Here is a 24,888-nt window from a genome sequence, read left to right on the forward strand (position 1 = left end):
CCTACACAGAGAAACACACAGCATAGAGGGCCTGGGGATGGAAATACCATGCTGTATGCTTACCTTGGATGTGTAGGCAGAGGCACAAGATGTTTCCAGCACAATTCACCACTCCAGCAGCTGGGCCTGCTTGTCAAGTAGGCCAGGGATCTGCTTCTCCACATCCTCCAGTTCCAACAGCACCATGTGAAGCTCAAGTGAGTCCTCATCTGCACTCAAAACTGGAAAAACAGCAGACATTTGTTTTTTTAAACAAAACAGCAGTAAATGAGAAATGTGAAACAAACAAGGCTAGCAGTAGGTAATGCTAGCAGGCTACAAGCTAGTCACAGATGTTTGTAAAAACAGATCAAGTTTAGCAACAGCACAACATTACAGTTGTTTTATCTAAAGTAGCATCAGTTATATTTGTATAACTGAAGGTAAATAATTTAACATTCTTTTTAACAAAAGAATGGTTAAAGAAGAATAAAGTTAATGTTTTGGAACAGTCAAGTCAAAGTCCTGACATTAATACAATAGAAATGTTGTGAAAGGACCTGAAGCAAGCAGTTCATTTGAGGAAACCAACATCCCAGAGTTGAAGCTGTCCCCTTTCAAATGGCACTTCAACATTGTGTTTGACATAACACCACAGGAGCACCTCTCACACAAGACCAGCACCTAAAGCTTGTGAAAAATCATGCCTATTTATAGGCCTGCCATGATCAGGTGATGTGGCAATTAAGCGCATCGTGTGAAATAAATATGGCACCTGTGAACCGCACCATCAGCCTTATTGTCTTCAGTGAATAATTGCGTGTCTTAGATAATGAAAGCAGAGGGTCACATAGTTTTGTGACTCATGGATATGAAATGTTGGATAATTTTCTTCAATAAATAAATTACCAGGTATTTTACCAGGTATAATTTTTTTTGTCTCATTTGTTTAATTTGGGTTCTTGTTATCTACTTTTAGGACTTCTGATGATATTTTCACAAACTTTCAAGCACCATTGTATTCTGTACAAAGGTCTGGGGGAAACCATACCTAGCCACATTAAAAAAAAAAAAAAAAGTTTGTTTGTTTGTCTATTTTTTTCAGCTAAATGTACAATTTATCAAGTAAATTGAGCACCTGTACCACTGTTTACAGTTGAGGTATATTACAATAAAAAATAATTAGATACTTTGTCTTTACACTGTCCTATTTTATTTGTTCACTTCTGTTTTTGCTTGCCTGTATTGCACATCTTTTCCTCATGCATTAGTGGCACAGTCTTTCAGTGGCACCTCTGTTACCATTGGTGTGTGAGTATGTGTGTGTGTTTGAATGGGTGAATGAGACACAGTGTAAAGCGCTTTAGATAAAAGCGCTATATAAGTGCAGTGTCACGGTTTCCCCTTTAAGCAGCGCGCTGGAGAGCATGTGGGTGCGTGCGTGAGCACCTGCTTTTCGTTTGTTGACGAAAAGCATAAAAATCGTAACATCGTGTACATTGGACACATGCTTTTGTTATGTTTATGTCTCCTCCCTGTTCTGTCATTGGCTGTTGTTTAGCGTGTGTCTAGATAGCTGTCAGACGTCAGCAATCAACAAGCTGATTGTGCTTGTATATATACTGTGCATCTCCCAGCACACGGCGCGGAATATTAGATACGATAATTACGTTAGATATAGTAGGTTAGATTAGTTTAGATTCCTTACAATAGTTAACCACAGTCATAGTCTTAGTTATTGTCCATGTCATGTTCTATGTTAGATTAGTTCATTTAGTCCACGCTGGTTTCTCCGCTCCCAGTTCCTCGCTATAGTTTATGTTTCTTGTTTTGTATATCGAGCCTGTTTTCCATGTCCGCGACCTTGATTCGTGCTTTGTCGCGTGTATGCCTGTTTGTCAATCGCCTGACCCTTGCGTGTCTGTGGATTACGTTTTCTGATCATGATTTGGATTTACCAAATCAGCAGTACATTGACCAATGGCAGTCCGTGGCCTATGCATCTAGAGTGCTCTCTGCTACAGAAGCAAAATACGCACAAATAGAGAAGGAACTGTTCGCCATTACATACAGTGCATCTGGAAAGTATTCACAGCGCTTCATTTTTTCCACATTTTCTTATGTTACAGCCTTATTCCAAAATGGATTAAGTTCATTATTTTCCTCAAAATTCTACAAACAATACACCATAATGACAACATGAAAGAAGTTTGTTTGAAATCTTTGCAAATTTATTAAAAAGATAAAAAGCACATATACATAAGTATTCACAGACTTTGCCATGACACTGAATATTGAGCTCAGGTGCATCCTGTTTCCACTGATCATCCTTGAGATGTTTCTACAACTTGATTTGAGACAATAGCTGCATTTACATGGACAACAACAATCCAGTATTACAGACATGTAAACACCTTAATCACATTATGAACGTTGTGTGGGAGTTTTCACTGCATTTTGCGACAGGACACGATTACACACGGCAGTTTTACGTTTGACGGCGAACAAGAGAGTTCGGCCGCGTCCCAGATTGAATACTTTCCTACTATAGGCCTGTAGTGGAGAAAATACATGTATCTTGGCTGCTATATAAACAGTAACCATGCGATTTGGGACACACCCACGGCTTCAAGCAGTTGTCTATTAGCACGTATAGCATGACAAATAATTAACTGCACTTAAAGCGTTCGTAAAAAAAAATAAATAAAAACACAAAAACTGTATACGGTACCATAATGAAGACGAACTGTATATCGATACGTGAAATTCTGGAAGGACGTCCGACGGCGTGGCGCTAAAAGCGACTCATGTAGACACCTTAATCACATTATTATCTTAAGCAGAGTAAGATCAATAATTAGATTAATGCTGTCCATGTAAACGTAGTCAATGTTAGGATTTTCTGGCCCAGTTTCTACTTTCAGGTACCAGTGAGCTCAGGTTACTGTCTGTGCAATATTTTGCATGCTCTCTTTTTTGGTTTTCTCACATTCCTCCTGCACTCCCAGTGTTCTCAGGAAAAGCGCTGGATTGCTGACCAGGAAAAGTGGTTACTGAAGATGAATAAATGAATGAGCTGTCTCATAATAATTCTAATATGTCTCAAAAATATAAACTCAAGACAAAAATTCCCCAGAATTGGCATGTAAATGTCTCAAAGAACTGCTTTCCATATATCAAAACTGTGTCAAAGTTTTTGTACAGTGCAGTTGGATTTCCTGTCACTGTGGGCACCAGTGCACAGTAGTATAGTGCAGAGTCTGATACAGCAGCAGAGGAGATGAGTAGATCCACTTCTTTATTATCTCGATTAACTTTAGCAGTCATTCTTGTGGGAATGTTGGAACTTAACGCTCCACCATCAGAAATATAAAGAAGGAACTCAGGTGTAGATTTTGGATACTGCCTGTACCAGTGCAGGTAGTTTCCTGTAGGACTGGTTGTTTTGTAGCTGCAGGACAGAGTAACATCATCATCTTCATCTACAACTTTATGAGTGAAACGTGGCCCTACTGAATCTGCCATGGAGTCACCTGTCATAGAGAAGAGAACATAATGATTTTAACCTTTACATAATCAAACCAGAACTACAGTACATAAGTCAGACCCACATTCTGTCTTAACACCACACAGTCTAATAAATCACCAATTCAACACATAATATTTCTGAAATAACAAATATTCTAAACTCACCTAGTGAAAGCCAAAGACACGTGAATATAACAGTGAACATGGTGAATGAAAATATTCAGAGATCTTTCTGTACTCTGTTAACATCATAAAGCTTCATGAAGCTCCACCCCACAGCATCAAATGACAGTGTCACCAATTTTACAGTCAGATTATTGATGCTGAAACATATTGTTTACATTCAGCTTCACATGGTGAACCTATCCAGAGCACATATGAGCAAACACTAACTGAAAAGCAGGGAATAAATGCAATTATGTAAAAACTATAATTTTAATCAGAGAGCTTAATTTGTAAATCTGCAGGTCCCAGAACAATAAGAGGGTAGTGATCCAGCAAGTCGGCAGGCACACGAAAGGTCCCAGTCCCTGAAATTACAGACACGTAAAAGTGCTTCTAGCAACTTATGTAGCCCACGATATTCAATGCTGATAGGTAGGCCTAGCAACGTAACAAGTTTATAGCAGTGAGTATTCTCAGTACAAAGGGAAACATTTATGGTTTGCATATTTGATATTCTATCAACTCATGTGCGGTCACCTCAGTTAGCTACAAAACACATTTTTTCAAAGCACTTCAAAAACAAAGCATCATTTCATACAGTAAGCCTACTTCCATAAACTAACATTAACTGCACAACATAATCAAGAAAAAGTGTCTTACCTAGCACAAAATATTCCACAAAGCTGTCATGTGTATGTCCTCCTACTCTTCCGTGTGCCCCTTTACGTATCCATGAGCACACAAATGTCTCAGTATTTAACTTTGTAAGTGGTGGACGCACAATGTTAAAAGACATCCAAGATGAGATGGTGAGGATGAAAAGGGATGCATGCTGCGAGCTACAAATGAGATTCATTTTGGAGAAACCCCACTCACACTCCACTCAAGATCAATATGGTATTCATAGTAGCCAACAATTGCCTCAGTCCTTCTGGAACTTTTTGTATATTTGAGTCCCTGTATTTGAGTACCTGTCCCTGAATGACTATACATGGGCTGTTAACTCTATTTAATTGTGGGCAGTCAATCTCACTTTCGAAGCCATGCACAAGTTTAGCCTCGTAAGCACGTCTAAAAACCTTCCACATTCAGGCTAGCATTATCATGGCTTGTCATGGGAACAGTCACCAAACTGCTTCATCAGTGATCTGCTGCTGCTTGCTCTCTTGGACTCCAGACATTATAGTACTTTGCTCCATTTTTCTCACTGTCATTGTTTGTTAAATGCTGTTAATGATAACTGCTTTATTTCTTTTCTTGATCAACTGAAATTGGTGTTAGATTTTGGTCAGATATGAAACCTGAAGGAAGGTAGATCTCAAGGAATAGGATTGGTGACCACTGCACTAGTACTTTGCCCATAATAAGATAACTAACTGCGCCATCTTGTGTTCACCAAGGAGAAAAACGCACTAGTAAATATTTACACTAATTTACAGGTTATCCATTGCAAAAAGATCAAAAGAGATGTGAGCTGTCAAAATTATATTTTAATATATAGTTTAATAATAATAATATGATAATATAATAGTAATATAATAAATAGTATTTGCAAAAATATACAATTTATCTCTCTCTGTCTCTCTCTCTCTCTCTCTCTCTCACACACACACACACACACGCACACACACACACACACACACACACACACACACACACACATCCATTTGCACACTCTAGAGGCAATTTAAGGTCACAAATCCATCGATTAGGAGCAGCTTTAAACCACAGTCTAATTTTGATGATAAACTCCTCCATTCACCACAAATGCAATAACATGGTCAACAGCTTGACATTCACAATGTAATGAAAACACAGTTAAGACTTGGACCCAAATCTATTTCTGATTTCCCAGTCTTCATTAAATGATAGACAGCTCTCAGGGTTATCTTCATGAAAAAGAGGGATTTGAGGAACAGGTGCAGTTCAGCAGAGATCTCTCCAGGAGATAGATGGTGTAGTGTGTGAGCATCATCTGCAAGCGGGCAGATGTGTAGTGGGCTCATACCTACAACACAACACCAAACAACTGATCACAAGTGATTAAAGTTGTGTAGTATGAAAGGATCAGTGATTCTGAGATTAATTCTTGAAGTGTGTACTCTGCCTCAGCTTTTTTTGCCATTTGCCATTTTACCTCCATGCTTGTCTCTTTTTCTCTTATATTAGAATAAAGAATTTATAATACAGAAATATTGACCTTCTGAAAGGTATGTTAATTTGTGCACTCAATACTTTGTTGGGGCTTTAATCCTTTTGCACGTATCACTGCATCAGTGCGGCGTGTCCTGTGACACTGCTGAGGTGTTCTGGAAGCCCAGCATGCTTTGATAGCGGCCTTCAGCTCGTCTGTATTGTTGGGTCTTGTGTCTCTCGTAGATTCTCTATGGGGTTCAGGTCAGGCGAGATCGCTCGACAAATAAGCACAGTAATACCATGGTCAGCAAACCAGTTAATAGTAGTTTTGCACTGTGGGCAGGTTCCAAGTCCTGCTGGAAAGGGAAATCAACATCTCCATAAAGCTTGTCAGCAGAGGGAAGCATGAATTGCTCTAAAATCTTCTGGTAGATGCTGCATTGACTCTTGACTTGAGAAAACACAGTGGACCAACATCAGCAGATGACATGGCAACCCAAATCATCACTGACTGTGGAAACTTCACACTGGACTTCAAGCAACTTGGATTCTGTGCCTCTCCACTCTTCCTCCAGACTCTGGAACCTTGATTTCCAAATGAAATGTAAAATTTACTTTAATTTTCCCCAAGATTGTGGTTGTGTGTACTGAACCACACTGAGAGATTAAAGTCTGAGGACACCTTTGCAGGTGTTTTTGTCACGATTTCCCCTTGTGCAAAGTTCTGGAGCACACAGCACACTCTGAAACCCGAAGCACGAGTGGACACTTCTGGGCTTTTCAGTGACACTGACTTTGTTTAATTTTGATACGTGTGTTTTGTTATGGTTTATGTCCTGTCTCCACCCCTGTCTTGTCATTGACACCCCTTATGTGTCAACATAAGCTATTTTGTGTTTCACTCCTGATTACGTTTGCTTTTTAACCCCTAGTGTATCTATGTACTTGCCGAAGTATTGCGTGAGAGTTATCACCATGCCAAGACTTTGTTCCTTGTGTTTTGTTTCATGGTTTTGATCTTTTTTATAGCATAGCATTCTTTGATTCTATCTAGCCTCGTTAATGCCCATTTTCCGATCGCCTGACCCTTTTCCTGTTTTGACCACGCCTGTGTTTGACGGTTTGGATTTGTCTGCCTATCTCTCATCTAATAAAGCTTGTATCTGCACTTGCATCTGTCCTGACCTCCAGTACATAATCAACGTGACAGTTTTGAGTTAATTAGCTGATTAGATCTCTTCTCAGGTCAACATTTCTGTGTTATAAATTCTTTATTCTAATATTTTGAGGTATTATATTTTTGATTTCCATGAGATGTAAGCCATAATCATCAAGATTAAAACAAAAGAGGCTTGAAATATTTCATTTATGTGTAATGAATCTAGAATATATGAAAGTTCCACTTTGTGAATTAAATTATGGAAAAAATTCACTTTTCCACAATATTCCATTTTTTTTTGATACACCTGTCCATATTGTTTTGGTAAAATATATTTATGATTTCTTCAAGTTGAGTTGTCAAATAACACACACACACACACACACACACACACAAACTATTCTGACCATAATCAAGTTTCCTGTAATATATATATATATATATATATATATATATATATATATATATATATATATATATATATATATATATATATATGTATATATATATATATTTAAATTGAATTTAAAACTCTAGGTAAATTGTGATGTCTTCATAAAACCCATGTGTTTCTATCTTAGGAACAATAAGGAAAAACTAAAAAGAAACCTCTGTAAGCCTGTTCCCTGAGAAGGGAACGAAACGTTGCTTTTAGCATAACACTATGGAGCGCCACTCGCAGGCGACGGAAGCTTGTGTAAAATCATGCCTATTTATAGGCCTGTCATGATCAGTTGACGTGGCAATTAAGCGCACTGCATGATATATATATATATATACATATGGCACCTGTGAACCGCGCCATCACCCTCTATTATCTGAAACGAAGATGCAATTCACAGGCCTACCCCGGTATGACAAAGCTACACAATGTCTCGGTCCCTTTAAAAGAGAACTCCACGTAATGTTTAGCATAACACTATGGTACACTCTGTCATACCGAAGGTACGGCCTGTTCAAAAAGACCCAAGTCCGTGGGTCAAAGCAAGACACTTGAGCCCAGGGCGGAATGAATATCCACGTTGTAATATCGAATGAATGTGTGTGGCGTAGACCACCCTGCAGCAGCACACACATCCTACAAGGATATCCTGTTGGACAAAGCCTTCACAGAGGCGACCTCCATAGTGGAATGAGCCCTTATGCCCAGAGGCCTAGTAAGAATGCACCTCATAAGCAATAGAGATTGCTTCCACTATCCAATTAGAGATGCGCTGCTTTGACACAACATCACCTCTACTTTTGTCGCCAAGCAGACCAGCGGCTGCTCCAACTTACGCCACTGGCTGGAGCGGTGGACGTAAGTACAGAGAGCCCTTACTGGATACAGCAGGTGCATTCTCTCTTGGTACAGTGTGAGGAACAGAGGGAGGCAGAAAGCCTGCAACACCACAGGCTGGGCAGCAGATGTAGGCACTTAAGGAATATAATCTGGCCTTGGATACAGGAAGGCCTTGGCTAATCCATGGTAAAGGCAAGGCAGGAAGGAGCAACTGAGAGAGCTCGTAGATCTACTACTCACTTAAGAGATGTCATGGCCAGCAGAAGAGCTACCTTTAGAGTCAGAAGCTTCTCGGAGGCTGACTCTAAGGGCTCAAATGGGGCCCCTGACAGACCTTCCAGGACCACAGAAGGTCCCAGGAAGGTGTGCGCAGCCTGCGGGTGGGCCTTAGCCACTTGACACAACGCATAACTCTTGAAGTTAGAGGATGTTGCCCCACAGAGGCTCCATCAACAGGGGCGTGGCTGGCCAAAATGCTGGCCATGTAAACCCTGAATGTAGAATGAGCCCACCCCGCTGAGAAACTTTTTTGTAAGAACTCCAGGACTGTAGCTATTGTGCAGTTCACTGGGCCTACAGTGGATCTATGCAGATGGGAATCTCCCAAGGAGTGCCATCTAGCAGGGATATTAACTCTGAGAACCATTTTCAAACCGGCCAATAAGGTGCTACTAGCAGCAGACATAGACTCCCTTGGCAAACTCTCACTAGAACTTGTGTGAGCAGAGCGATTGGGGGAAAAGCGTATAGATGTGACCTCGGCCACATGTGCACCATGGCGTCCAGCCCTAATTGTGCAGGAGGAGTGAGGGTGAACCACAGCGGGCTGTGTGTTGTCTCCTCAGAGGCAAACACATGCAGTCCTGCTTGGCCAAACCTCCGCCATATGGACTCCACCACTTGTGGATGGAGCCACCAATTCCTGGGCCTCAGCCCCTGCCTCAACAGCATGTCTGCCCCATATTCCAGTTGCCCAGAATGTACATTGCACTCACTGACAAAACTTTCCCCCTGCCGAGAGAAGAATTACTTGCGCCTACCTGAACAGGGGGCACAGACATAATCCTCCCTGGTGGTCAATATATGAGACCACCGCTGTGTTGTCTGTAAACATATGCTGACCTCTCAATTGAGGGAGAAGGAATTTCAGTGCTAGAAATATGGCCCACATTTCCAGGCAATTTTTATGCTACTCCAGACGAGGGCTGCTCCAGAGACCGTGAGCTGGACAGCTGTCTAAAACCATGCTCCAGCCTGTGAGGGAGGTGTCTGTCATTACCGTCCTGCTCTAAGGAGACACTCCTAGACTGTGACCCAAGGCTAGAATCTGGGGGACACTCAAATTCTCACAGCACGTAGGCGTCACCATATGACACTGATTACTCTCAGAGGTTTCGTCCTTGGACATTGGCTGCCCATATGCTCCAATAGTCTCTAATAGAGACTGGAGGGGATGCCAAGATCCAGCTTTATCTTGCTCAATGTTGATAGGATTGACCTTACGCATATTGGAGATAGAACCACCCTCATTGTAGTAGAGTCCTTATAACCCCGAGAAAAGTTGTCCACTGCACTGGAGAAAGCATACTTTTCTGAGGTTCAACCTGAGCCCCAAGCTCTTCAAGTGGGCAAGAACAACATGTTGAACCGCCAGTTGCCTGAATCATACTAGAATTAACCCTCCAGGTAGATTAGTATCCAGATGCCCTGGAGTCACAGTGGAGCCAGAATGACATCCATGCATTTTGTGAAGGTGCGAGGGGATAAAGCTAGCCCAAAGGGAAGAACCTGATCTTGGTATGGGTCGCCTCCAACGTAAACCCCAGGAACTTCCTGTGATTGGGCGATATTTGTATGTGGAAATATGCACCTTTTAGAATTATCGTCACAAACCAATCCTCATACTAAATCTGTGGAACGATAAGTTTGGGCATCAGCATCTTGAACCTGTATGTCCAAAGAGTACAGTTCAGATGACACAGATCTAAAATTGGCCTCATACTGTCTGTAAAAAAGACAGGCTGTAAAAACCTCCCTCCCACAGGGAACGGGGAACATGTTCTATTGCCCCTTTGTCTAAAAGGGATCTTACTTCCTGCACTAACGTCAGGCTCTGGTCTGTGCTGACTACTGTGCTGAGCACACCTCTGAACCAGGGGGTCGAGCTCTAAACTGGACCCGGTAGCCCTTTTCTACGGTAGACAGAACCCATGGAGACACATTTGGAAGTAGTTTCCAAACTGCCAGACGGTCTTTAGTGATGTTAACTATTTCACATTCTATTGGAGGGAAAGCATCAGATTTTCATTGCCCTGTGAGAGCTCGCTGACCAAAGAACAATGAAAACTTGGGACAGCCTTGGCTAGGGGAGGCCCTACAGTAGCACTGCAGGCTAACTGCCCTAACAACCTCATGTCCCCTGATACGTTCCTCCACGACCCCTCAGGAATGCTCGGCTTTGTCTGCTTGGCCTTTATGACCATTCTCAGATCATGCTGGAGGCCGCGACTTTGGCCACCTGGTTCCTCTGGCTGTCTGCGGTGGTTGTCGGGCTGCCATACTCACCTTCTGTGTCTCCCTCACACTGGTGCTTGCCCGGGCTCCACTCGTGGATGGTGAACTCGACACAACAGGGAAGGAACTGGCTGAATGCCGCTGTATGTTGAGCTCACTCAGCAGGTCTGCAACACTGTCAATGTCTGTAGTGACCCACAAGCAAGACTAATGCATAGGCTCATTGTGCATTGTGGGGTTATAAATAGGGCTTATGCATGGTTTTTCCCATGAAGCCTGATATTTTGTCATGCACTTCTGGAAGAAAGGGGAGTTTTCTGCAGTGTGAGGGATTTACCTTCACTGGGGAGAAAATAGCTCATCCAGCCTTAGTAATCACTTCAAGCAGCTCTTTATTATGCTGCTCTCAGTTTTTAGCACATGTGTGTGGGTTATAATTTCTGGTGCATGGTGGCTTAGTGGTTAGCACGTTCGCCTCACGCCTCCGGGGTTCAATTCCCACCGGGGCCATGTGTGTGTGGAGTTTGCATTTTCTCCCCGTGCTGTGGGAGTTTCCTCCGGGTACTCTGGTTTCCTCCCCCAGTCCAAAGACATGCATGGTAGGCTGATTGGCGTGTCTAAATTGTCCATAGTGTATGAATGGGTGTGTGAGTGTGTATATGATTGTGCCCTGCGATGGACTGGCACCCTGCCCAGGGTGTACCCCGCCTTGTGCCCAATGTTCCCTGAGATAGGCTCCAGTTTCCCCCGACGACCCTGAAGAAGGAGTAAGCGGTAGAAGATGGATGGGTTATTATTTCATTTTTCCTCGGCAGCGGCCGGCCTAGATCCACAAGGATCTGAAACCCATCTCGCTTCGGCTTCCGAGAAGGCTTTCAGCCACTCAGTGAACAGAGCAGAAGCAGAGAGAGGTGTGAGTGCAGTGGGAAAGCAAGACGTCGAGCTTGTAGGACAGTACTGGTGACATTTGGAAAGTCGCTAAGGTTTGTCCAAAAAGTCGATAGATTTGTTGCCAGGTGCTTTTTTTTCTTTTCATAAAAAAAGTTGCTGAAGGGGTCTGAAAATTCACTAAGTTGGCAACACTGGTCTGCATTGACAATAAAAGGCAAGCTAAGCTCCGCCTCTCCCCCGCATAAAGAAAATAGAGGGAGAGGGGCTGCGGGTTTTTTTTCCCATTTATGCATATTCTATTTGAAAAGCAATAAAATACACTAATGATGCCCTGTCTGTGTTTTTTTCTTTAAAACAATTTGTGTCGCCCCTTCCGATCTCTCCAATCTCACCCCCTGCTTTGAGAACCACTGCTCTAAGGCACTGACAGAACTGCTTTCCATATATCAAACTGTGTCAAGGTTTTTGTACAGTGTGGTTGGATTTCCTGTCACTGTGGGCTTCAGAGCACAGTAGTATAGTGCAGAGTCTGATACAGCAGCAGAGGAGATGATCAGATGCACTTTATCTCCATGAACTTTAGCAGACATTTGTGGTGGTATATTGGGACTTTGAACTCCACTTTGTAATATATAAAGAAGGAACTCAGGTTTAGATTTTGGATATTGCCTGTACCATTGCAGGGTGCTTGCTGTATCACTTGTTTGGTATCTGCAGGACAGAGTAACATCATCACCTTCATCTACAACCATGTGAGGGAAAAGTGCCTTTATTGAATCTGCCATGGAGTCACCTGTCATAGAGAAGAGAACATAATGTTTTTAACGTTTACATAATCAAGCCAGAACAGCATTTTAGACCTATATAATGTTTTTTTCCTTAACACCACACAGACTACTTAATCACTAATGTCTGAAATAACAAAAAAGTCAATGTTAACTCACCTAACGAAAGCCACAGACACATTAATATAACAGTGAACATGATGAATGGTCTCAGCTGAATGAATTTCTTTATATTCTTTCTGTACTCTAATATATTAACAACATAAAGGTTGATGAAGCTCCACCCCACAGCATCACATGACAGTGTCCCCAACGCTGTTGACAGATTGTTGATTCTTACTGAAACAGCCTGGCTTTATGTTCAGTGCCTCAGTTAGGGAACCTGACCTAAATATATTTTAAGCAAAAAAACAAACAGTAATTCAAATGCTTATATCTAAAAGCTAATAATCACAATAATATAGTTCAAATGATGTAATTATTTAAATACTTTTTATGCAATCAAATCACTATTTAAAAATTAAACTTCAAACTTCACCCCTGCTTTTTGTTACTCTTAGCCTAGATTTTTTTTTTTTTTTCAGAATTAGTAAAGTAATTTTGTAAGTATGTTTTTAATAGGAACTCTTATAAAGGACCTCTTTCTGTTGCAAGAGAAAACTATTTCTGGTTAGATTTTTCTGGTAATCTTAAAGCACAGTTGATAATAAAAGACATTGCTAATTGAGTAAAAGTAATTGATAGGCATTCACTTGAATAAAAAAAAATAGCAATGAAGACTACCAACAAAAAAGGGAGTACAATAACTATGTATTTGCACTCCTTATTTCATGTGAAAATATAAATGTCATATGAAAAATTTTGACCCTGGTTTCCTGTTACTGTGTGCTCCATGGCACAGATGTATATTACAGAGTCTGACCCTGCAGCAAAGATCAACAATAAGTATGAATACACAGAAGAGTAACATTTGTAAGTTGCTTTGGATAAAAGTGTCTGCTAAGTGAATAAATGTAAATAAATTAGTAACATGATTGCTTTGCCTTGAGTTTAGATCCCTCACATCACATACACACACACACACACACGCACGCACACACACACACACAATATATATATATATATATATATATATATATATATATATATATATATATATATATATATATATATATATGTGTGTGTGTGTGTGTGAATATATATATATATATATATATATATATATATATATATATATATATATATATATATATATATATATATATATATATATATATATATGCCAGTGCTGCCTCTGTGACACTGTCTATTTTGTATCTTAAGATATCCACCTCCCCCAATAGACAGACGTAGGAATAACAACTCCTCCATAGTCAGGGCAACTCTTCTCCTGTTTCTTCTGATATTCCTAATGGATCCAAAGAATTTTAATTAACTGAATAAAATAATGACATCATGGTGGCACATGAGCACATACTGTAGTGTTATTGCCTCACAGCTCCATGGTCCCTGGTTTGAACATGTGATTGGGATCTTTTTTTTTTTTTTTGATCAAGGTTTCTTTATTAGCATTTTTCAAATTGAACATGCAACACCAACCGAACAAACTTTTGTACATGAAAACACAAGAAATAAACACGAGGGAGACCAAGGATAAGTAGTAAGTAACTTTATTGGGAATTCACTGGATTCTATATCTGAGAGGGGGGGGGAAACCCGCATCTCCAGCATAGTGAAGTCAGCAGTGAGATGTGCAAGCTGATAAGTGTTCAGATCCAAATCCAGCCCCTCCAGTAAAGTAGATAAGGAAAAGTGACGGACACCTAGGACACATAGAAGAGAATGAAATGTATTAGGCGGTGATATTGATGAGTTGGACTCAGATTTAAAGATTAAGATTAACTTTAAGATTAATTTATTATTCACAACGAAACCTAGGAACTGGGGAGTACAGACAGAGGTGCAGACACACACACACACAGAGAAATGCAGACACACTGACACACAGAGGCCTATGCAGCCACACACACACACATAAGGAATGCAGAATATTATGAGGATTATAAGGATATTATAAGTTATAGAGTAAAGTAAAGGGGGTAAACTATTTGATAGCATTATAAACAGAAAATGTAGAACAAATATGAAAGAAACTTATAATGTGTGGGAAGGTTTGGAGAATCCTCTGCTCACGGTAGACCAGTCAGGACTGACACTGACACAGGTTATTTTTTAAGGATGAAATGTGACGGGCCAATTATATTATATGGGTATTGGAGCTCGGCTACACCTACTAGATAAGTGTCCCTGGAACGACGAAGGCCTCACGATAACCGTCTATGAGATCAGCAGACTCCGTGGGAACAAAGTCTCTCGAAATTTTTGTGTACGTAATGGTATTCTGTGAAAGCTATTTCTAAACATATTGATGTTTGGGTTTAGAAAACTGTATAAATAAGGGAGCTTCAGCTCCGGGTGTCAGATCACATTTTGGAACGTCTCAAACTGTGGGGATCTCGTGTGGTGGAACAATAAAACTTGGACCTTGCTTTTCCTCACTCTCTGGTTCCGTGTGGAACTTTACTCTGCAATTGGTTGTAAGTATACTTGATTTTGTAAATAACTTATAATAGTAACTGTGTTGTGATCAGAATTTTAGCCCACAAAACTCCCCACCCCCCACCCAGTTCCAGACATAGAGCATACATATTACATATTATAAAGCCAGACCACCATAGAAAAGAAGAGAGCAAAAGAAACAAAATTATTGATGATGATCACATAACAATACTGTCAGCATCCATGGCTCTCACAAAGAACAGAAAAGGCTGCCAGATCCTATCAAATTTCCCAGTCGCTCTCTTGATAGTTTACCTAATCTTTTCCAACGGATGATGACACATGACTTCCCTGACCCAATGACTATACACCAGTGTAGCAGGATCCTTCCATCTAAACAATATTAAGCTCCTGGCCAGGAGAGTGCAGAAGGACATCATGCTGATCTCACACCATCTAAAAGCAGTATTCTCCAGGGTCACCCCAAACAGCGCAATAAGAGGGGACGGCTGTACTACTCTTCCCAATTTCTCAATAAAGGTCTCAAATATAGATTGCCAGAATGTGGACATGTCCAGAACATATGCAACAGAGTGGCTGGAGCCTGTCTGCATCAATCACATTTGGGATCTATGTCTGATTCTATCTTCGAAAGTCTAGATTTGGACCAATGCAGATGGTAAACAATTTTAAATTGGACAACCGCATGTCTGAGACATATGGAGGATGAGAAAATCCCCTGGATTACTTTGCACCGAGCAGTATCAGAAATTGATTTGCCTAAGTCTGTCTCCCATTTATTCTTAAGGAGATCTAGGGATGACAAATCATGCATGCTGAGTAGGTCATAGATAACCCTTATTGTCTGCTTCCTGGCCAATTTAGATTTAAAAATTGCATCCAATAGCGAATTGGAAGGGCACAATGGGAAGGTGTCTGAATTTAAGGCCACAAAGCTTCTAAGCTGCAAATATTTATAAAAATGCGATCTGGGAATGTCATATTTCTGCATTAGCTGCTCGAATGAGACAAAAACACCATCAACATAGAGATCAGACAGTAAGACAGCCCCCTTTCTAGACCAAGTAACGAAAGTCTTATCCAACAAAGAAGGGATAAACAGAAGATTATTTCCAATTGGCCCCGTGAGTGACAAGTCCCCAAGAGAGAAAGATCTTCTAAACTGATTCCAAATTTTGATTGAGTGTACAACAACGGGATTAGAGGTGAAGCTAGACAGAGGTTGTGTGATTGGTAATTTAGCACACAGTAGGGCCGCTGGGAAGGTGGACGCAATGGATGCCCCTTCCATAATTGTCCATCCAGGGGATGCCGCACTCTCCCCCATCCAGTACAACAGTGATCTTATATTAGCTGCCAGTTGTAGTATATGAAATTTGGGAGTGCCATCCTTCCCTTCGCTCGAGGTCTCTGCAATATATGCCTTTTGATCCGTGGTGGCTTTTTGTTCCAGATAAAGGCTGATATATGATTGTTCAGTTTTGAAAAGAAGAATTTTGTAAGAAACATTGGGAAACAGTGGAAAACAAAAATTTAGGCAAAACATTCATCTTTATATTATTGATTCTTCCCCCCAGGGAGAGAGGCAGGGGGTCCCACCGCTCAATATCCTGCCTCAGATTAGATAACAGGGGCTGATAATTACCGATTTATAGATCTTTATAGATCTTTATAACTATGTGTAACCCACATCTGGAGATAGATACTTGAATTTCTTTAGACTAATTTTGAAAGGGATTGAGTCTAGGGGTTCCTGGAGTGCTCCCTCCCCAACAGGCATCAGTTCACTTTTTTGAATATTGACCTTATAGCCCGATATCCTGCCAAAAACCTCGAGTAGGGTCATTAGTTCAGGGAGACTCTCAAGGGGCTGTGAAATGAACAATAGCATGTCATCCATGTACAAAGAAACTTTATGCTCTATCCCTGCACGCCGGATCCCCCTAATGTCAGTATTCTGTCTTAGCGCCACAGCAAGTGGCTCCATTACAATGGCAAATAGCAGTGGTGACAGAGGACATCCCTGTCTTGTACCCCGCTGGAGCTTGAAGTAGGTGGACAAAATATTATTAGTACGAACAGCAGTCCTCGGAGACATATATAGAAGTTTGACCCATGATATGAACCTGGGACCAAATCCAAACCTCTCCAGCACGCTGAAAATATAACCCCACTCCACCCGGTCAAATGCCTTTTCAGCGTCAAGTGAAAGCGCTACTTCTGGGGTGCCAGGTGGAGAGTGGCTTTAAAGGATATTGAAAAGATGTCTGATGTTGAAAAAAAGAGTATGGATTCCTAATAAAACCTGTTTGGTCCGGTGATATAATGGATGGAAGAACTCCCTCCAATCAACGTGCCAGAGTTTTAGCAAGGATTTTAACATCGGTATTTAGTAAAGAAATTGGACAGTAAGAGCTGCACTCAAGAGGACTCTTGTCTTTCTTAAGGAGTAAGGAGATAACTGTTTCACGCATAGTAGTTAGCAGGGCTTTCAAGGAGAACGACTCCTTGAAAACTGACAATAACAAAGGGGAGAGTTGCCTTGAAAACCTTTTATAGAAATCGGTTGGGTAACCATCCGGTCCTGGGGACTTGCCTCTTTGCATAGAGCCAATCGCTGATGCTGTCTCCCCAACCAAGAGGTCCTCCTCCAGTTTTGAGTTTGAGGCTGACGCTCAAACTCATCGTGCCACAGATTCGGTTCGAGAACTGATTTGTGGCGATAGATCTAAAAGGTGCATATTTCCACATAGTAAGATCGCTAGAATTATCCCCTCGCACCTTCACAAAGTGCATGGATGTCACTCTGGCTCTAACGGGACTCCAGGGCATCTGTGTACCAAGCTACTTGGACGATTGGTTAATTCTAGCACAATCCAGAGAGCTGGAAGTTCAACATCGAGATGTTGTTCTTGCCCACATGAAGAGCTTGGGGCTCAGGTTGAATCTCAGAAAAGTATGCTTTCCCCGGTGTAGTGGACAACTTTTCTAGGTATTATAGGTTTCTACTACGATGAGGGCATTTCTATCCCCAACATGCGTAGTGTCAGAGTCTGAGCAAGATAAAGCTGGATTTTGGGAGACTTTGGGGTTGAGTCCATACATGTGGCCGAGGTCACATCTGTATGTTGCTCCTCCCATCGCTCTGCTCCAACAAGCTCTAGCGAGAGTTCGCCAAGACAGTCTGCTAGTAGCACCTTTTTGGCCAGTTCGAACATGGTTCTGAGAGATAATATCTCTGCAAGATGGCACTCCTTGGGAGATTCCCGTCCGCAGGGATCCACTGTAGACCAAGTGAACCGCGCAATAGCTACAGTCCTGGAGTTCTTACAAGAAAGTTTCTCAGCAGGGTGGCTCCTTCTACAATCAGGGTTACATGGCCGCCGTTTCGGCCAGCCATGCCCCTGTTGATGCAACATTCTCTAACTTCGAGGTTCATGCGTGGTGTCAGACAGCTGAGGCCCATCTGCAGGCCATGTATACCTTCCTGGGACCTTGCTGTGGACTTGGAAGGTCTGTCAGGTCTGTCATTTAAGCCCTTAGAGTCAGCCTCTGAGAAGCTTCTGACTCTGAAGGTAGCTCTTCTGCTGGACTTGACATCTCTCAAGCGAGTGGGAGGTCTACAAGCTCTCTCTGTTGCCACTTCCTGCCTTGACTTTACCCCTGGATTAGCCAAGGCCTTCTTGTATCCAAGGCCGGATTATATTCCTAAAGTGCCTACATCGGCTGCCCACCCTGTGGTGTTGCAGGCTTTCTGCCCTCCTCTGTTCCTCACACCGGAACAAGAGAGGATGCACCTGCTGTGTCCAGTAAGGGCTCTCTGTACTTACGTCCACCACTCCAGCCAGTGGCGTAAGTCGGAGCAGCTACTGGTCTGCTTTGGCAGCGACAGGAAAAGTGATGCTGTGTCAAAGCAGCGCATCTCTACTTGGACAGTGGAAGCAATCTCTAGGGCTTATTACACACGATCTTGCCACGCCTCTGGGCATAAGAGTTCATTCCACTAGGGCGGTCGCCTCCTCGAAGGCTTTGTCCAAAGGGGTATCCTTGCAGGATGTGTGTGCGGCTGCATGGTGGTCTATGCCACACACAGTCATTCGTTATTACAGCCTGGATATTCATTCCACCCCGGGCTTGAGTGTCTTGCAGTGACCCTCGGGCTTGGGTCTGTTTGAACAGGCGTACCCTCGGTATTCCCGTTCGCATACTTTTATGCTAAATGCAACGTTGAAGTTCCCTTTGAAAGAGAACGTCGGGGTTACGCATGTAACTCTGTTCCCTGCGAAAGGAACGAGACATTGCATAGGACTGTCATACCAGGGCAGGCCTGTGAATTGCGTCTTCGCTTCAGATCATAGAGGTTGGCAGCATGGTTCACAGGTGCCATATATATATATATATATATATATATATATATATATATATATATATATATATATATATATATATATATATATATCATGTGACACGCTTAATTGCCACGTCAACTGATCATGGCAGGCCTATAAGTAGAGGCATGATTTTACACAAGCTTCAGATACTGGTCACGCGCGCAAGGCATTCCCATACTGTTATGCTAAATGCAATGCCTCGTTCCCTTCTCAGGGAACAGAGTTACATGAGTAACCCCAACGTTTCTCTGTATCTCTGTATGTCCTGTGTAGATTGAGTTAGAAGAACCTTGTGTTTTGTCTAAAGCAGCTTTACTCTATGGCAGTAAATTGGCAATTAGACATTCAACAGAACTGTGTTTCCAATAAAAGTCTTTTCACCTTCAATACCAGTGTCAAAATAACAGATAAGACTTCCAGGAGGAAGTGTAACATGTGGGAATTATGGGACAAAGTAAAAACCCTGTCCTTATAAAACATTTAAGAAAATCCAGCTGACAATGCATGTGCCACAAATGTAAGGTATCATGTAGATATGAACAATTAATTAAGGCAGTGGAGATTGGTTTGTTTCTAGAAAGAAGAGGTTAATGCCCCGCCTAGGGATAATTTTACTGCTTCAGAAAAGTATATAAAGACATGTTTGTGTGTGTATAATTCAGACTTTCTGCAGACTGTCTTACTTTATTGTTTCAGTAAAGTTTAATTACTTTTTGACATCTACAAACATTTGTCTCTTAAGTTTTTTTGTTAGGCTGGAAAGATTGTTTGCCATGACACTGTTCACATCATGTGGTCTTTGTGAGCTGCAGTATAGCACGAAGGCTCTATAAATAAAAGAATATAAGAAGAATTTTGGAGACGAGTAAAGCAGTTTTCATGTTGGGTCACTGACCACTGAATAGACAAAAATACCACACTCAGACACACGCAAAAAACCTAATGGTGTGCACCTCCTATTTGTGAGGTAATGTTGTCTTTGTCCCATGAGCTTTATACTCACTTGCAAGTCAAAATCTCCCACTCACACAGGACTCCAGGCCTGATTAGCAGGCAGTGGTACAACTGCACATGATGCTCTCTATGATTCCTCTGAATGTAGTGAGAGTAGGAGGGGTAAGGTTTGTGCTCCTTCCTCTGCAGTGTAGCTACTCTTAAAAGTGATCATATTTGATCAGTTTAAAAAAAAAATCAACCAACACTGTATTGCGTAGTTTTCATATTCCAAGGACAGTTAAGCTGTGAGGCAGAGACAGCAGACAGCATTGCCTCCTCACAGCTCCAGGTCTCTAGTTAGATTTTTAGTTAATTTTACTGTGTGAAGTTTTGCATGTTTTCCCAATATCCACATTCCTCCCAGAGATTCCAGTAATGACTCTGGGTCCCTGATCAAGATAAAATGGTTACTGAAGAATGACTGACTGAATGAATGAATGAATGAGCCGTCTCATAACAATCATACAATAATACAATCATGTGAAAAAATAATTACACCACATGGAAATTGTTGGATTTATATATGTATATAATTAGTATATAGTGGAAAAAGCAAGTAAACCCTTGGATTCAGAAGCTAGTATTGCCTCCTTTATATGTGTTTTGTTTCCCGGATCCGGTGACAGGGTACGCTGGCGTGTTTTGCTGACGCTCCTGTTACCATTTGGTTTGTTTTCATTTGCATTTGCTATTTTAAGCCATATTTATTTATTTATTTAAATAACTGTGAGTTTTTTAAGTTACATTGTCTTTAGTGCCATTACGATTGCGATGTGGTGGTGCCATTTTATATATTTTGGACTGTAGTTTTTATTTCTGTGCTCCACCTGGAATAACCTGCAGTGTGTAACTCTGAATCAACGCCTTGGTTCGGCTGCATGTGAGTACTGTACGACTTTGTGCTCGCAGTGCGCTACGGAGTTTCAATCGCTCTGGCCTTGCGAGTATGCACTCAATGACCATGGCCCTATGGTACACTTCACACCAACTTTTGAATTTAAAACTGAACACTTATTGCCTAGCCAAAGAGTTGCTGGATTGCTACGTCCTAAGCGATATATCCATCGGTGTTTGAGGCACAGTCTTGCTGTCGACGTAAGACCAACAAACTGCTCCATACTAGTGTTGATCACAGTAATTTAATATCAGTTCCCTGCGTGGAGATTAAACCACTGTCGTCTCCGCTTCAGAGCCAGACTTATACCGTATTGTTCAATGCGCGGTCCATGAATAACAAGGCGCTGCTTTTAACGGATTTTCTTACAGATAAAAAGCTGGACTTCTTGTTCTTAACTGAAACCTGGCATAAAGAAAATGATGGGCTCCTGTTTAACCAGATCACTCCAGCAGGTTTTGGAGTATTAGATCTCCCGAGGCCATTATTGTGGTTTACAACCTGAAGTTCAACACAGGCTCTGTGTCTGTTCCCCAGTTTTCATCATTTGAATGCCTGGTCTTGAGTATTTCCGCTCCTATATCTACCATCATCGCTACAGTCTATAAACCTACCTAAAGCACCTAAATATAAGTCTATAAACCACCTAAAGCTAAGGCACATGCAGCTTTTATGTCAGAGTTTGCGGACTTCCTGTCTATAGTGAGTATGAAGTTTGTCAGAATTCTAATTGTGGGAGATTTTATGTGGACTCTGTTGCGGCTGTCATTAATTGATTGTTTTAACTTCACACAGTTTGTAACTGACCCGACTCATAACAATGGTCATACGCTGGATCTTGTGATTGCTCATGACTCATTTGTATCGCAGTTTTCATCTATTGACATTGGACTGTCTGATCATTCAGCTGTCTTTTTTAACCTCGAACTGTATCATTCAAGTGAGCCTGCCATCCGAACAGTAACCTTCCGGAAGTGAAAGTATATCGATCAGACAGCTTTCTCCAATTCTGTGGTTTCTATCCTAAGCATCTTCATCCCTCATCACTGGAGGAGAAAGTTCTGCAGCTAAATTCCACTCTTGCTGCTAATCTTGACACCTTTGCTCCTCTAAGGTCATGAAAGTTCACATTCGCCCACTCTGCTCCCTGGTATAATGACAGTCTGCACTCTAGAAAGGCTGCTTGTCGGAAAATGGAGCGCAAATGGCGCCTTACTGGACTGAATGTCTACTATCAAGAGTGGAAGGATCTTTTGGGGGCTTTATCGTGCACTAAAGGAGACCGAAAGATCCTCTTACTTCTCTCAGGCTATTGTAAATAATCAAAATAATCCCAGACACTTGTTCTAAACCATAAACAGATTGCTTCAAGTTAATGCTGTTATCACTTTGCCTGTTTCTCAGCAGCTCTGTGATTCTTTTCTACAGCTTTTCAATTCTAAGATTGTCAATGTTCACAACGAAATTTCTGTTAAGCCTGAATGCGCCACTTCACTCCTTTGTTCATCTGGGTTCACTGGTGTTGCTTTCACTCATTTCTCACTGCTTAATTCTGAGGCTCTCACAAGGGAGGAATCCAGCATGAAATCAACCACTTGCTTGCTGGATCCAATTCCCACAAAACTATTTAAATCGTGCTTCGCTGTTTGGTGCCCTACTATTCTCAGCATTATAAATGAATCATTGGAGACTGGGGTCGTTCCAGCAGTACTAAAGACTACTGCTGTTACACCTGTACCAAAGAAAGAAAATGTTTCTTACAATCATCTTACAACCAATAACCTCTTTGAACCCCTTCAGTCAGGTTTTCGTAAATTTCACCCCACTGAAACGGCGTTGGTCAAAGTTACCAATGACTTGTTGATGGCCTCTGATTCTGCAGCTACTTCCATTCTCATCATTCTTGATCTTAGAGCTGCTTTCGATACTGTGGATCATGGTCTTTTACTTACCTGCATTGAAAGTGTTTTTCTTGTGTCCGGGACAGTTTTAAACTTCTTTAAATCCTATTTTACTGACCGTTCCAAGTTTATTTCTATGTGTGGCTTCAGGTCTGACACTTGCTTGGTGCTCACTGGTTTTCCTCAGGGTTCAGTTCTAGGCCCTCTACTCTTCAATATTTATCTATCTCCACTTGGGCATCTGCTGCGATCGCTTGGCCTCATTATCACTTTTATGCTGACGATACCCAAATCTACAGTCACTCTAAATCTGGTGAAAACATTTATGCTTGTTATCTTTCTGATTGTATTTCTGAGATAAAAACATGGATGAACAATAACTTTCTGTGCCTGAACAGCGGGAAAACTGAGGTTATGCTTATAGGTTCCCGTCATCAAATTCGCAAAACGGCTCCACTGTCTCTGTTTGTTGATGGCTCTGTTCTAAAGACCCAAAGTAAAATGAGGAACCTTGGTGTTCTTTTCGACACCAGACTCATATTTGATTTTTTTGTTCAGAGCACTGTGAAGGCATCCTTTTTTCACATCAGAAATATAGCCAGACTACGCCCAATGCTAAAGTTATGTGTCGCTGAAAAGCTGATTAATTCACTTGTTGTCACTCGGCTGGATTACTGTAACTCTGATTTAGCCGGAGTTTCTAAAGCCACAGTTATCAAATTGCAATATGTTCAGAACTCTGCCTCCCGGATCCTGACAGGAACCAGGAAATGTGACCATATTACTCCTGTTTTGAAGTCCTTACACTGGCTCCCGGTCAGGTTCCGTGTCGATTTTAAGAACATGACGTTGACATACAAGGCATTACATGGATTGGCCCTGCAATACTTATTAATCCCTTACACCCCAAATCGCAGACTGTGCTCCTCACAGTGTAATCTGTTAACTGTTCCACTAACCCTCCTAAAAATCTATAGGTGACAGGGCTTTTTCTGTCTATGCTCCTTCACTTTGGAACTCTCTTCCTCCTGAACTCAGGGAAGCCCAGACTCTTGGCATTTTTAAAGCTCTTCTCAAGACACACTTTTTTAAACGTGCATTCGACTGATGATGTCTTTTTATGATTGTTTTATAGTTACTTTTATTATTAATGTTGTTGTTGTTGTTCTTATTAACTTTTATGCTTTATTTTTCTGTGGACTGTGAATTTATGTACAGTATTTTGAGAAGCTGCTTTTAAAGGTGCTTTATAAAATAAAGTTGTTTATTATTATTATTATTATTATTATTATTATTATTATTATTATTATTATTTAGCAGAAAAAAAAGAAAAAAAAAACTTCTTGTAGGCATTTTGCATAATTGTCCACTAGTCTCTGACAATGGCTTGCTGGAATTTTTGATCACTCATCCATGCAATATTCTTTCAGTTGCAAGATATTTGAGGGTTTTCTTGCGTGTACTGCCCATTTTAAATCCCCCCCACAACATTTCAATGGGATTCAAATCTGGGCTTTGACTAGATAATTCCATAACCCTCAATTTCTTCTTTTGAGCCATTCCTTGGATGATTTGCCTCTACGTATGCATACATCTATGAACTGATGGCAATCAGTCAAGGAGAATAGTATGATCAATTGTATCAAAGGTTGCACTAAGTCAAGCAACACAAGCAAGGAGACACAA

The 24,888-nt window shown here is 41.3% G+C and overlaps 2 gene segments (V, D, J or C); both read right to left on the bottom strand.

Moving 5' to 3' along the window:
* Positions 1 to 2,235: 2,235 nt before the first annotated feature.
* Positions 2,236 to 3,717, bottom strand: LOC108267353 (T cell receptor alpha variable 26-2-like). The segment is given in 2 exon segments: positions 2,236 to 3,512; positions 3,673 to 3,717. Coding segments are annotated over 2 exon segments (471 nt in total).
* Positions 3,718 to 5,643: 1,926 nt separating this feature from the next.
* The window catches only part of LOC128632982 (Ig kappa chain V-VI region XRPC 24-like), a 50,374-nt gene continuing 31,129 nt past the window's right edge, over positions 5,644 to 24,888 (bottom strand). The window contains 1 exon segment of the V gene segment in view: positions 5,644 to 5,680. Within this exon segment, the coding sequence occupies positions 5,644 to 5,680 (37 nt within the window).

Source organism: Ictalurus punctatus, chromosome 7, assembly GCF_001660625.3.
Source record: "Ictalurus punctatus breed USDA103 chromosome 7, Coco_2.0, whole genome shotgun sequence".
In the NCBI taxonomy this organism is placed as follows: Eukaryota; Metazoa; Chordata; class Actinopteri; order Siluriformes; family Ictaluridae; genus Ictalurus; species Ictalurus punctatus.